Source organism: Panulirus ornatus, chromosome 8 (genome assembly GCF_036320965.1).
Source record: "Panulirus ornatus isolate Po-2019 chromosome 8, ASM3632096v1, whole genome shotgun sequence".
NCBI lineage: Eukaryota > Metazoa > Arthropoda > Malacostraca > Decapoda > Palinuridae > Panulirus > Panulirus ornatus.
In genome coordinates, this window is record NC_092231.1 from 17,655,214 (window position 1) to 17,671,064 (window position 15,851).

The 15,851-nt window shown below is 39.7% G+C and overlaps 1 protein-coding gene across 1 annotated transcript in view; it reads left to right on the forward strand.

Annotated features, from left to right (window-relative positions):
* Positions 1–15,851, forward strand: part of lace (serine palmitoyltransferase long chain base subunit) — a 143,878-nt gene that overhangs the window by 85,961 nt on the left and 42,066 nt on the right. The window contains exon 9 of the mRNA XM_071664180.1: positions 4,597–4,732. Coding sequence (XP_071520281.1) covers positions 4,597–4,732 — 136 coding nt within the window. The remainder of the gene's footprint in view (positions 1–4,596; positions 4,733–15,851) is intronic.

Sequence of the window (15,851 nt, forward strand, 5' to 3'; positions counted from 1 at the left end):
GTTTGGTGAAAGCACTGCATGAGAAGAGGGGTGATGATGAAAGCAGTGTATAAAAAGAGGGGTAATGGTAAAAGCGCTGTATGAGATGGAGTGTGGTTATGGATGGGAAAGCAGTTTGGTTTCTCCACAAGTGGGGTGATCATGTTAGACTTTTCACTGAATGTTAGCCTAAGGTGAGATTCTTGAGAACTGGCAAGGTGACTGTACAGTTCCATTATAAAATGACAAAGGGGGCAAACTAATTGTTCAAATTACAAAGTTATAAATCTGTTGGTTATACCTGCTAACATGCATGGGACAGTTATAATTGAGAGGGTGGTGACATTCATATAGTTATCAGATTGGGGAGATGCAATATGGTATTAGGAGAAGAAGAGGTTGTGGGGACCAAGTATTTTCTTTAGAAAATTTATGTGAGAAATACTTAGAGAAAGAGAGGGGCACGTATGTTGTATTCATGTACCTGGAGAAAACTAATGACAAGGTTTGCCTTGTAGGAGTTGCTATTAATACAGTTTATGGGAGGAAAGCTGCTAGATGAGGTAAGAAGTTTGTTGTGGTAGGGTAAAGCATGTGTGTTTGTGTGTGTGTGTGAGTGTTGGAATTGAGGAGGGTAATTGGTTCCAGGTGAAGTTGGATCATTGACAAGGGTGTCTGTTGGCACCTTTGTTATTTAATCTGTTCATGGATAGGGAGTTGAGGGAGGAGAATAAGATGGTCTCATAGAGAGGGGGTGTGAAATATGCTAGGGCTAGGGGAGTCCCAGTTGGTGAGTCATCAGCTACTTGCCAATGACATGGCTCTGGTGGCAAACTTAAGAGAGAGAGAGAGAGATCCAAAAGTTGGTGCTAGAGTTTGGAAAAGTGTGAAAGGGGGAAGTTGAGTTAGTTTAATGAATAAAAGCAAGGTAATTAGATGTATCAGTGAGACTGGATAGGATGTATGTGAGTTTGAAGGGGAGAGAACCTGGAGGAAGTGGAGTGCTTTGGAACAAGACGGAAAGATGGGATGAAAGATCCTTTAAAGTGCAGAGTTTGAAACATTCATGAAGGAATAAGGTGTGCTTGGGATAGAGATGATATTGGAGTGATATGTTATGGACTGGTGACATGCTGTCAGTGGGATGAACCGTTGGTCATAGGAAACCACAGAATTGGCATATAGGGCTTGGCTATAGATGGTGGACTCTAGCTAGGGATTGGATTTAAGCAAATGAGGCTGTCGTCTGTTCCTGGTGCTATCTCATTGAGTAGAAAAAACAAAAAATATGAAGAAGCTAAAAATAACATTGAAATTTACATTGGTTGTATAGGAGCACCATAGTTAAAAGTTTCAAAATGTTCAAACTTCAATCTGAGCCCACTTGAAAGATCAATACAGCATCTGTAATCCAAAAATATCTAATTTTCATTCTGTTTGGTCCTAAGGAATCTGAACAGATCTTCTACCTGTACATGCTTCGTTACATGATACTTGAGGACTGTTGAAATTGGTTCCCTCGATGCATTCCGTAATAATGTGCCATGTGATTTTTTTTTCACTTCCCTGGACTATAACTTTTCATCTGCCTTGGTATGTAAGCCCTAGAAATAATCCTTTCTCAATACACTTGGCTATTTTTTAGTTTGTTTTATAGGCTGGCTGGTTTGGTGTGTAGATTTTAAGAATTAGATTATTTTTACTGTATGGGTTATAAGACCCTGACTGATAACCCACACTTACATTCTCTGACCCATTATTAAATGGAGTATATATCTTTCTTGCAGGGCCATATGTATCCACAGTAATTGGTAATTGGTTGGTTCAATTATTAGATGTGTGGCAGAAGTCCTGAATATGTTTTGATTAGCATAAGTCCTGAATATGTTTGATTAGACTTAGTTGATTTTGTAGGCTTTCCTTGTTTAAACTGCCTTGCCACATAATTCTAGCAGTGTGTATCCACAGTGTATCAAGTAATGAAAATGGGTTATAAAATTGAGTGACTTTTTCTATACTTAAAACTGTTGAAAATTATAAGTCAGTTATTAAGGGTCTGTGTCAGTCAGTTAACTTGCTTATTAAAAAGTTTCAACAGATGGGTACTTAAAGAGAGGTTTAACTTTTGTTTTACAGTGTGGCTTCTCTTAATGGTCATTGGCAACCATATTTAAGAGTCAGTAACAATGAAAATTCACATTACTCATATTGTAGGTATAGAAAAAAGCCTCTTGATTCAGCAACACTAATTTTTCCATCTTTTAATGTGCTGTTGAGCTTTGTAATAAAACTGGTTTACAACTCATGTCATTTTAAGAATTCCTTGTACAAGAACGTAGTAGACATGTTATCCACCCATATCCAGATCATGATTGTTTAAGTATACACTATTATGAATATGTAACTGCTTGCTATTGGAAATACTTATGCTTGTTTGCATGAAGATGCATGGGGAATATTTTATATATTAGCTGTCTAATTCCAAGCAGTTACATATTATCAAGTGATTGGGGGCAGTAGACATCAGATTTTCTTTGTATGAGTATCTTTTATCATTCATCATCAAATTTCTATCTTGATCCAAGCAGGTAGCACTTCACTTCACATGGCAGCCAATGCCAGGTGTAGTATCATACAACCCTTCAACAGATATAATTAGTGTTGCTCTCAATCTTTAATACTAAAAAGTGTGGGGACATTAAATATGATATTTGGATTGTTTGAGGAAGATTCTGCATGCACCACAATGCTTTGCTTGTGGGAAATGGCATTTTGGATATAGATGGATTGAGCTTATTTGAAAAGTACTCAGAAACATTTGAAAATTTTGACATTCCACATATCCAGTGAGCTATTTCCCTGGTTCATAAGAGTGTTCTTTGCAGGTTCTTCTTGAAACCTTTTATTTACTTTTTCTTGTCTTATAAGGTGTTCTTTTGGAGGCCTTACATGGTTTCTGATACCACTCAGAAATGAAAAAAAATGTGTTGGATTATCCATCACACAAATGAAGTAGGTGTCTTCCGTTTATGCATAAAAGAGCCAGATGCATTTCTAATTAATAAAGGGAGATCATTTAGCCATAATTGCTGTGAAAGATATGGTGAATAAGTGTTTGTCTGCATCATGGGATTGCAAAGTTAAGTGAATGATGTCATTTAATTTTTCAAAAAAATCACTTGCTGTCTCCAGAAGCATCATTTGCTTAGTGCTTTTGGACAGTGTAACAGAAAATTTATTAATGGGTAAAGGAAGCATTTAATGCTCATGAATTTTTATAAACATCCCATATCTTTAAGCTTATAGAATTGATGTTAAGTTTTATACCCTTTAGGTCATTGGTGTCTGAAACTCGGTTCTTGCCTTACTTTTACCTGCACCAGCATCAGAACTGCTTACTAAACTCAGCCTTTTAGCTTCACACTAACCCTGACCCTTATGCCCTCACTTCGTGTAGGTGAACGACGGATAAATCAGCTTGCTAGGAATACGAAATACTTCCGTCGGAGAGTAAAGCTAATGGGGTTCATAGTGTACGGCAATGAGGATTCCCCAGTGGTCCCAGTATTACTATACCTTCCAGCCGTCACAGCGTGAGTACATTCACATTCCTGCTGTGGCTTGGCTCATGCCATTTCTCTCTTCGTGTCACCTTTAAGTAGAATAGGGGATGCAGTCTTTCTTAGCACTGAAAGCAGGATATATTAGTGATTTATAGTTGCCTTATAACTTGCTGCTGTCTTTTAATTCATCCCTATATTTCGTACTTCAAAAAATATTCTTTTTCTTCCTCTTTTCTTGTGTTAAGCTCTTTTCTGTGATGGTAGTTTGGTCAGCCCATTACTAGCTGAAACTCTACTGCAGAGGAAGTATAGTGTGGTCAGATGGAAGAATGGCTCTGAGACCTCCAGTACTTTCTTCAATTGAGTTTCCATTTTTTCATATATTTCATATTCATGAAACTTTTTACTATATTTTCACAACCTTAATAGATCTATTGGCTGTCATATATTATGCAGCTCATTGTTCTTATGGCTTTTGCTATTTCCTTTTTTCTCTGTTTGATCCTGTTCTTAATTCATCTGTATGCCTAATTTACCCCTCTTCCTGGGGTACCCTAAATCTGTTCACATTCAGTACTTACAGTGCAAGGAGAAGGCAACTGCTTCATGTGTGTGGGAGCTAAATGAACATACAGAATTGTTTGACAAATGTTTCAAGTGTTGCTGTTGGGTCTTTGTCACCTGTGTGTCCTGATATACAGTAACCAGTTTGTTTGTTGAATATTCTGTCTGTGATGCGCTGCTTTAGATGTGGGAAAAGGATTGCTTGTTTTGCTTATTCAGTGATGCAATCCTTTTCTTCAGAATTCCTATAGTCCTTTCCTCTTACTTACCTTGTCTTCGCTTTGGCTCGTCCACATTACTTTCTTTTACAGCATTCAGAAAGAGCTGAAGTTTGCTGTGTTGCAGAGCTCTCCATTAAAAGCTTAGTTGCTGGTAAGTACCCACAGCATTCAATCCATGTGCGCTTTTTTCACTGCACTTCCACACCTTCATGAAACAAGGTACACATTCTGTTTGACTTTTGATTTATTATTTCCTGCCCCTGATCTAGGTCGGAGACGTATCCAACAGCTGTCTCGGAATGTGAAGTATTTTCGTCAGCGCCTCAGACAGATGGGGTTCATTGTTTATGGCCATGACGATTCTCCAGTTGTACCATTGCTCTTGTACCTGGTGCCTAAAATCTCGTAAGTAAAGGTGTTTATTGTAAGATAGTATGAACTGGAAGGGTCCTATGAAAGAACAGATACAGATGGCTGGAGAGATGAATCTAGCACACCCTATACTGTACAGCATTTAATGTATCTTAACAGACATTCCTGCTTGTGAAAAAAAATGACCATCTGTTTGAAATATTGTGTAGATATTGGTACGAGTTGTAAAATATATAATATCTGAGATCCTCACTGTAGTTCCATCAAATACATACATATTTTCAAAGAACACATCTCGTGGGAGGATGACTATTTTTTGAATCTAAACGTATCAAACTGCACGTTTAAAGCATTTATAAGACTTGAGTAAGTTTGTGCTTCAGTACTGCGGTATTGTTATGTTGGTCTTAGGGTTTAGTCCATAAAGAAAAGGTTTTTTCATAGGCCTTTTTTTCTGAAGGGAGTGACAAAATTGCAGTTAGGGCCCAGGGCAGGTTGGAATGGGGACCCACTTTACCTTTTATTATTCTCTTTAAACTTAGTACTTACAGCTGCAGATGTAAGCAATTTAGGGCCTGGTGCCAGATATATATGATATTGTGGGTTAGGAGAGTTGAGATAGTTAAATGATAATGGCAATTGCTAAAGAATAAGGACATGTATGTAAAAGATTTTTTTAATGCTCCAGTCATGGACTATAGTCCATATCAAGGTTGGGCCTTAATTGAAATGTAGAGACATTTATGAAACAGGCAAGGAAAGGACAAGGGAAGGCACTTACACATTTTGGAGAAAGTGATAAACCTGTTTTTTTTTTTAATGTGCTAGGTCAATAGTTATTGGGAAAGATACGAGAAGGTAGAGAGTTACAGAGCTTCAACCTGCGGGGAAAAAAGCAGGTACCAAAATGGCCCACGCTTGAGTTGCTGATGGCCACACAATAATCATGTGATGCAGCAGCTTGCTGAGTAATGTGTGGTCTAGCTAGTGGTGTGGCACACAAGCAGCCAGCTCTCAGGAGCAAAGACCAAAGTAATACCTGTAGAGGAGGGAAAAAGAACCAACATTGTGGCATAGGGCAAGGGGTGGTCAAGTTTCGAAGTTAGCCTGGGACAATGTATAAGTCGTACTGCTTTTAACTCAACTCAGTCAAGTAAGTGTAGGGGACAGGACAGAACCTTGAGGGACAGCACTGTTGACGGAGAAAAAGGGGAGGCTGATCCATCAACAACCACAAGAAATAGATCAGCCAGAGAGGAGGCTAGATATGAAGGAGCAAAGTGAAGGAGGGAAGCCAAAAGAGAGGAGCCTAGAGATGAGACCCCAGTGCCACACCCTGTCAAAAACAAGAAAAAGTGTAGGGGACAGGACAGAACCTTGAGGGACAGCACTGTTGACGGAGAAAAAGGGGAGGCTGATCCATCAACGACCACAAGAGATAGATCAGCCAGAGAGGAAGCTAGATATGAAGGAGCAAAGTGAGGGAGGGAAGCCAAAAGAGGGGAGCCTAGAGATGAGACCCCAGTGCCACACCCTGTCAAAAGCCTTAAATATGTCAAGGGCAACTACACTTGACTCCCCAAAACCTTTCAGGGATGATGGTTAGACATTAGTAAGATGGGAAAGAATGTCACCAGTGAATCTCACCTTAGGGAAGCCATACCAGTGATCAGAGAGAAGACTGATTTTCGAGGTGTTCAAGGATATGGGAGTTGAAGAGGGATTCAAAGACTTTGGAAGTGGTAGATGTCAGAGCAATTGGAGGATAGCTAAAGGGGTCAGAATGGTCACCCTTCTTAGGGATGGGGTGTATCAATGCATACTTCCAAGGAGAGAGAAAAGTTTTGGTTTTTAAGTAGAAACAGAACAGATGAGCAAGCACAGGTGCAAGTTAAGAGGCACACTCTTTCAGTACACAGAGATGGATGCAATCAGGACCATAATCCTTGCTTGTGTCCGGAGGAGGAAGTGCTTTTTAGACAGTCCAAAGAGAGATTATGAGATGGGGCAAAGGATTAGTAAGAGGAAAATCAGGGGTTGAAGGAATGTTAGAGTCATCCAAGGTGGAGTTAGAGTAGAAACAGAAATGAAAGAGAGTTGCTTTGTCTATGGGAGAGTCAGCTTTAGTACCATCAGAGTGGAAAAGTGAAGGAAAGTTAAACCAACAGAAGTTTTAAGAGATGCTCTTAGCTAAAGACCAGGAAGGCCTATTAGCGAATGAGAAGGAGAGGATATCGAACTTTCTTTGAATAAAGGAATGCTTTGCCTCACAGATAATGTGCTTGCAGTGATAAAAGCTAAAAGGGAGCCTGAGGAATTAGAGTAATTCCAAGGCCGATGTGCCTGATTCCCTGTCTGAATAGCCGCAGAACAGGAACAGCTGAACCGAGGATTGGAAGAAGAGGTCATCTTGGAGGAATAGGGGATAAATGCTTCCATTCCCGCAAGAATAACTTCTGCTATGCATTTTGTAGAGACAGAAATCACTACATAAGAGACAATAATTTACCCAAGGAAAGTAAAAATAAGTTACGTAAGTTATTCCAATCAGCTTTGTTGAGGTGCCAATATTTATGCTTGAAAGGGGCTGCGAGAGAGGGAGGTGCTGATAGAATAGATACATTTGTAAGAGTGCGATCAGGTGGACCAATTATGGTGAGATTGTGTATTTACAACAGGATGGACCAAAGATGAAAATAAATTTAGAATATAAGGAGAGTGGTCACTGCAGTCAGGAATATAGGTAGGGTGGAAGATGATATGCTAGATATCATTGAGGATGGAGAAGGTGAGGTCTTTAGTCCCTTTAGCATTCATATGGGAGGAATGCAGCCATTTCCTTTCTTGTGATGATTGTTGAAATCCCCAAGGTAGAGGATCTTGGCTTGCGGGTGAGAGATGTGACAGTGTCATGGCAGGAGTTTAGATAGTCGAAGAAAGATAAAAAAATTTTAAATTAGGAGAGCAATAAGCAAAACAAGAAAAGTTTAGTTGTTTGGAGACAGACCTTGAGCCACTTAACATCAAAGTTTGAAGACTCAAGGTCCTTGAGGCATGCAACAGGTGTGTTGATGTTGGAATAAGCTCAAACACCACCTTTGAACCAGAATTGTAAGCGGAGATTTTTGCTGGATGTGAAGAAGGGATTAGTGAGAACATCATTAGATAACTGTGTCTCAGAGAGAGAAGTAAGATATTAGGAGAGGTACTGGACAGATGGTTTTCAACAGAGGAGAGGCTTCAAAGACTTCAAATGTAGGCATAGTGAGTAGAAAAGGAGGAAGGTCTAACAGAGAGTGAAAGGTCGTGGGATGGGCCGTTACTACTACTGCCAAAGCCCTCCCTCTCATTGGCAGTAGAGTCAGGAAGAAACCTGTAGATTCTTAGCACCCCATGATGCTGGGATTAGAAGCATAGAGATGTCAGACTCTGTCATGATAATACTTAGTAATGTTAGAGTGGACAAGAGTTGGCAAGGTATTTGTGAAAAAAGAGAAAGGTTTGAGTAGTAGTATGGTGCTTGTATGGAGATGATAGTAACTAGCCTGGTAGTCCTGTTTTGGTGACACAGAAACTAAGACTGGCAATCCTGACATGGAGAGTGTAAGATGGTTCTGGGCACCTCTTTAACTCTCCTCATTATGGATAGTAGTACCACCGTGAGTGACTGCTGTCAACAGCCTACACCCTAATGGGTTGCTTCAAAGGTAGGGGATGGGATATTCCTTGAGCTAGCTTGGATATTGGGAGGGATAAATACACTACCTCCTGATCCCTCCCTTTTGCTGGAGTCAGATTTGCAGGAGTCATGGAAGGGCCATTGCTGTACTACTTGAGCCCTCCTTCTAATTGGCAGCAGAGTCACAACCTCCTGAATGTTCAGGCCCCAATCACTCAAAATCTTTTTCACTCCATCCTTCTACCTCCAATTTGGTCTCCCACTTCTTGTTCCCTCCACCTCTGACACTTATATATTCTCTTTGTCAACCTTTCCTCACTCATTCTCTCCATATTTCCAAACCATTTCAACACACCCTCTTGTGCTCTCTTAACCACACTCTTTTTATTTCCACACATCTATTTTACCCTTTCATTACTTACTCGATCAACCACCTCACACCACATGTTGTCCTCAAGACATTTCATTTCCAACACATCCACTTTCCTCTGTACAACCCTATCTATAACCCATGCCTCACAACTATATAACATTGTTGGCACTGCTATTCCTTCAAATATACCCATTTTTACTCTCCAAGATAACGCTCTCTCCTTCCACACATTCTTCATCACTCCCAGAACCTTTTCCCCCTTGTCCACCCTGTGACTCTCTTCCACTTCCTTGGTTCCATTGGCTGCTAAGTCCACTCCCAGATATCTAAAACACTTCACTTCCTTCAATTTTTCTCCATTCAAACTTACATCCCAATTAACCTGTCCCTCAACTCTACTGAGCCTAATAACCTTGCTCTTATTCACATTTACTCTCAACTTTCTCCTTTCACACACTTTTCCAAACTCAGTCGCCAATTCCTGCAGTTTCTCACTCGAATCAGCCACTAGAGCTGTAAATGCTCAATTTAATGGACTAATTATGGGGTGGGAAGTTGTGTCCATTAATGTTGAAAGTTCGTTAAATTGAATGTAAGCTATTTCTTTGCCATATTTAAGTTCACATGTTTTCTTTTAACTCCTCTATGAATGTAGGGGGTAATGTGTTATAATAGTTGGGCGACAGGCACCTGGCCTGCTTGCCGGGGCCAGGTAGTTGGACGCAGGAGTCAGACGGAGATAAGAGATGATGCCACCCCGATCCTGTGAAAGGATACTTCTTTATGATAAAGTGAGGATGGACTACCTGCTTTCATTGCAAGTCTTACATGGTGCAGTGATTAGGATTCAAACCTATTTGGGAAAATCCCAAGTTATTGCAAGGCTGCTCATCATATTTAGGAGATGGGGAGCACTGAAGGATATATTCTTGGACAGATGAACCAATCTTGACAGTGAGGAGATGGAAGCTTTCTACACAGAATGGGGAATCATGGCCCACACCTCCTGAGCCCACTTCCCCCAGTCCAATGGATGTGCCAAAGCAGCGGTAAAGGCAGCCAAATGGGTGTTTAGGGGCAAAGTGACTCAGGCTGTGCTTCAATATCTCAACCCACCCCAACAAAGAATGGGGGGATAAGTCACCAGCATAGCTAGCATCAGGGAGACAGTTGCGAGATGGTGCCGCTTCCCCCCGGCAACATTATCTTATAAACCAGCGATGGAGAACTGCTCTGTGTAACAGGAAACAGGGAGCAGGCCATAGCAGAGAGCCAGGCTTGCATGCAGGGTGGCCCAGCAGGTGACTCCACTACACTGTCCTAGCTGTCTGTGGGCACCCCTGTCGGCATGCAGGATGTCACTTTAAAGGTTTGGGACAGGTCGGGCAAGGTAGTGGAGGTGAAACCACATAGACAATACTCAGTGAAATTGGACAGCAATGTCCACCTGTCTTTGTGAAACCAATGCCTCCTATGCCTCCAGGTTTCGCTGATCCTTATAACACCCGTCGGTCAAGGAGAGTGCCCATCAGCAGCAGCTCTGCCCCCAGTTGTAGCAACACCCAGCCTTAGGCAGTGGTGCCCTCACCATGTGAGACACCACCCTAGACACTTGCAAGATTGTTTGTGGTGGCTCCTGTGATGAGTGTACCATGAGAATAAGAGTGTTGAATATCAGTCAAGGCATCTGTATATTAAATCCATTTATTGTAGAAAATGTTGTTAAGAGCTTTCTTAATTTGATTTAAGCAGTATTTCAACGTTTTGTAAAGGTGAAAGTAAATGAAAGTAAACGAAGCAAGGTGAATAGGTGAAGAATGGGAGGTATTTAGGGAAATACTACTTGGAAGTGCAAGAGATGCATTGTCGCATGTGAAAGCCGGGAGGTGTGCAGATCAGAAAGGGTGTCAGTGGTGGGATTAAGAATTAAGGTTGATAGTGAAAGAGGAAGGAGAGGCATTTGGGCAGTACTTATTTGAAAGGAGTGTAAATGAATGGGGGATGAATGAGAGAAAGCAGCAGGTCAAGATGAAGGTGCTGGGGTTGTAAAAGAGGACAAATATGAGTTTAGGTTAGGGAGAATCAGTGAACTTTAGGGGGAATATCATGTTTTGGAAGGAGGTAAATGTTGTGTGAAAAACAAGAGAACAAATTAGGAATATCAGTGAAGGGGCAGAAGGACTAGCGATAATAGGTAGTGACGAAGTTGAGGAGGAGATGGAGTGTATATTTTGAAGGGCTTTTGAATGTGTTTGATGATAGTATGGCAGGTGTAGGTGTTTGGGTCAGGGTGATATGTGAATTGAGAGTCAGGGAGAATGGATTGGTCAAGAGAGAAGAGGAAGTGAAAGTCTTGAGTATGGTGAAATGTAGCAAGGTGTCTGGAATGGATGGTTTTGCATTTGAATTTAGAATAGAAAAGGGGTGATTGTGTTGTTGATTGGTTGGTAAGGATTTTCAGTGTTACCCTTTCATTACTTACTTGATCAAACCACTTTACACCATATTTTGTACTCAAACATTTCATTTCCAGCACATCCACCCTTCTCTGTACATCCTTATCTATATCCCTTGACTCGCATCCTATGATATTGTTGACTGCTATGCCTTCAAACATACCTATTTTTGCCCTCCCAGGTAATGTTCTTTCTTTCTACACATTCTTCAGCACTCCCAGAACCTTCATCCCCTCACCCACCCTCTCATTTCTGCATCCATGATTTCATTCACATCCACTCCCAGGTATCAAAGCACTTCACTTCCAGTTTTTTCCATTCATATTCACACCCAGTCTAACCTGTTCCTTGGCCCCACTAAATCAAATAACCTTGCTTTTATTTGCATTTATTCTCATCTCTCTCATTTCACACTTACCCAGACTCAATAACCAACTTCTGCAGTTTCTTATGCTAATCATCTATACAACAAATGCACAATATGATTGGCAGGTATCTACCTGTTTATCACATACATTTCTCTGGGATCTGGGATAGGCTAGGTAAGGTTTTGTCATATATTCTTTTCAAATGTGTTGATGATTACTAGTTCATTCATTAAATAAGAACTTAGTGAAGAGATCTATGTAGAAAAAATACCTCTGGAGTATAAATACAATTTACCATATTATTTACCAAATATGATAATAGATATTTTTTAACTATGAATTTAACTATGAATTGCAGGTGTTCTACTGAACCACCCACATTTACATTACTTTTCTTGATATGTAACTTAAGTTTAGTTCATGAATTGGTCATGAACCTACAAGGAAAAAATATGTAGCAGAAAATACATCTATCCATCAGTCTATTTATCCATAGTTATATTTGACACCCATTTCCTCTGGGAACTCAAATCAAGGGGATGTCCAGGGTAAAGGAGTCTCCAATATTTTCCATGTCCTCACGTGCCTCCTTTGCGCTCACCATTACAAGCATTCTCCCCCAATTTCTCTCCCTTTAGTACTTTTCCACTTTATTTCCCCATATCACCAGTGGTGTTACTTTCACACCAATCACTTTAATCATAGTATCACCTTGCATTCTTTCCACATAACAAAACTACCTCAAAGTATTATGTTTCATCCACTTTACCACTAAACAATCCATTCCCTTTGCATTCCTTCCCTGTACCAAATCTCTCGTACACCACCTTGTTACTTCTTTCCATCTACTAATACCACATGCTTCTCTCAAATAACTCATTTCAGTATCCTGGATACGATAAATACAATTTATTGCATCATTCACCGAGTCAGATAAATGTTTTGAACTGTGCAACAACCGCTCCTCACTCATCTCCCTGAACTGGATACATTTTTAACTGTACAGCCTTACTGCCCATATTTCTATAACAGTATATTTCTTATTATTGTACTCTTTGTAATTCATTATCAGTGTATGAATCAATCATAAACCTACCAAAGAGAATTTCGCATAAGAATCTTAAAAAGATAAACATATAAAGAATATAATTTTCCTTATTCACCTAGTAAGATGTATGTTTTTAATCGTTAGATTTTGGACGTCTCACTTTTTTAACAAAACATTTTAAACTGTACATAGCTGTACCATCCATATTTCTGTTAGAGCTTTTTTCTTAATTTCATACTCTACATTCTGCACCAGACGTGTAGGCACAAGAGGGCCATTGCCTTATTACGGAAATAGTTTCATTTTTCTTGTTCGAGACTCTGACATGTAATATGTTAAGTCTTGCATCAACAGCACTGTTCATATGTTTGGCAATAATGTGACAATGCTTTGTAACCATCAGTTTCTGCTGTTACCTAGCTCTTGTACCATTCTATTATGCCCAGGAAAGGTACAGTGGAGAAGGACATTGCAGTAGTGATAGCTTTATACAAAACACAGCAAAATTTGAAATGTATCGCTGAGCAAATAAATGTCTTTTAGCAAAGTGTCCAAAGGTTGGTGAAGTGGTTTAAGGAATTAGGGGAGTCCGTTATACCAGCTCCTCTTTCCAAGTCAGGAAAGCCAAGATTAATGTCTCTTAGGATTCAAGACAAGTTAAGGCTTGTCTATATCTAACAACTTGTGAAATCAAGTAGTAGAATGCCTAACTTGCTTGAACATGTCTTGCTAAAGAGTGTTTAAGAGTTACTTCATAATGAACTGGTTTTTCTTAGATTTTGTGCCTGACATAAATATCTACTGACTGCCTCCCAGACGGTTAAATGAGTGAAATTCTGCGCAAGAAATGCAGTGTTTGGGACCGGGAAACTTGAAGAACCTGATTGTGGAGTGATGAGTTGATATTTACTGTGACTGGAAACACCAGGTGGAGGGTTTACAAGCCATCTCACTCAGACCTGCACCTGCTACAGTACACAGAAAAGGCTGTAAAAGACCCTCATTCCCTTATGTTTTTTGGCTATTTCAGCTATATGATGGTGATTTGGTAATCTTTTCAAGAATGTGAAAGTGAACCAGGTAGTGTACTTAAATTTACTTGCTGAGCATTTACTTTATTCATTTGAGTGTGTAAAGGCAAAAATAGTTATACTGGATTGGGCCCCCTGCCACACAGCTAGGTTTGTTACATAGTTGCTCAGTGATAGAGATGAATTATTTCAATGACTGGCTAGGAAAGAGCCCTGACCTAAACCCAGTTGAAAGACTGTGGTATGGGCACATTCTCTGTTCCAAAGCTTAATGTAGCAGTGAAGTAGAGCGACCCAAAAATCTTGCTGACAGGATTCCTAGCAGGCAACAGGACTGCACTGAGAGGAAGGGTAATGTAACAAAGTATTAATTATATTTGTAATTGTTGATTACAATTTTAGGCCGTTTAATCATAAAATTCCTTGTTTTTCAGCTAGCTCCCTAACTTTTTGTGCAGGTGTTTGTAATTCATTTTTAGTGTATGAATTAGTTGAGAACATTGAATGATACAGTGCCATTTATTGTTTTTATAAGTGAATTAGGCCAATACTTTGTTTAGGAGCTGTGTGAGGTGGCTTATGACGAGTGAGTTGGTGGTGACATGCATTCTGTGAGGCATGTTGTGCATTTGTGTTGGAATAAGGTGGTGCTGTAGCCAGTTATTTCCCCTCTCACTAGCAGGTTAGGAGTGATTGAATGATAGGGAGGAAGCTAAACTAACAAAGAAGACATAAGGAATCTGTTTCCTGGCTAGCTTTTATGCCAATGCACCCTTGTGATACTTCTCAGGTGATGCCATCTACACATCACATAATATCTCAAAAGTATTACATTAAGTTTTACAAGCATGATAGTTTTAGATGAATCATAAGACAAAAACTCAGTGTTGAACACATAGGGGAAAATAAGAAAAAACTTCATGTAAAGTCATCCCAAACAGCAAAATAGTAATTGCAAACATATATCCAGTGATGTTTAGGATTGCTATTTAACAGATTGTTCTAGATGATTTCCAAATGATTATTGTTTTAACTACTCCTATATTTATTTTCTGCATTTAGTAACATGTTCTTAAATGATTTGAGAAGAAAAGTCCTAACCATTAACCTTGAAGTTTAAAAATATTTAGGATAGGGAGAACTTTTTTATTTTATGGATGTTAAGGGGTTGAATAGAAGAGCATCTGCCATTTTCTCATATGTTGTCATCTTGAGATACATTGCCATATTTGAAATTTATGGTTAGGAAAAGACTACTGATAGATTCAGTTTTCATCTTGAAATGCAGTTGCTGCTTTCATTAACACCATGAAGGTGAAGTGCCAAACCCATGCTCAGATTCATTCAAGCTCACATGAAGTAGGAGTACTTGCTGGACACTTAGGCATAGTGATGACTGGTTCAAGTGGCCTGAAGTATAGAAATCTGTGAATGGTAAACAATACATCCTTAATCTGTGAATGTTGGCAGAGAACTGATGTGATGGGCTGTGTGGCATGTGCAGCATTTGTACCTCATGGTGCATGACCAGCTGGGTTCACATTATACTGCAACAGCTCATGCTATGATGAAAAAATGGGGGTAATTAGGTGCGTGTACTGTATCAGTACTGATTTGCTGGCCAGGATGCCTTCAGCTGTGCTGACTGTACAGTAGAGGTCATGTCAATTGGAGTGGGGTCCTTTATCCCTTCTTCTGCCAAATATTTATTCCCCAGTCATAGTAAGATCACAGTTGTTTTGATGCTTGTTGCATCATCAGCAGAATGTAATGGGCCTGAATATCATTTCTGCCTTTATTTTTATTCAGAATCATTGTAAATTTGTTATTTTTAAAGTCAAGCACACCATTATATAAAGAAAGTTAGCTGATTTGAATTATTCCCTGCCAATTAATCTTTCTGGTCTCGAATCAAAAACATGTCTAAAATTCAACTTTCTCCCTTTGTTTCAGCCTCATCAGTCTATACCTAACTTTCCTGTTGATAAAGTTGCTATTTTCAATAACTTCTCAAACTTTGTTTGGATGATTCTGCATCTAATCCTCTTTGTACTCTCTCAGCTACAGGGCATAGCAAGTGTTCCAGATAGCATACTTCCTCATGTTTCAGAGGAGGTTGCCTCTGAATGAGCTGCAGTCTTTGCTCATCTGTTTTTTCTCTCTTAAAATTCAAGCCTTCCACCCTTCTTGGAAGCAT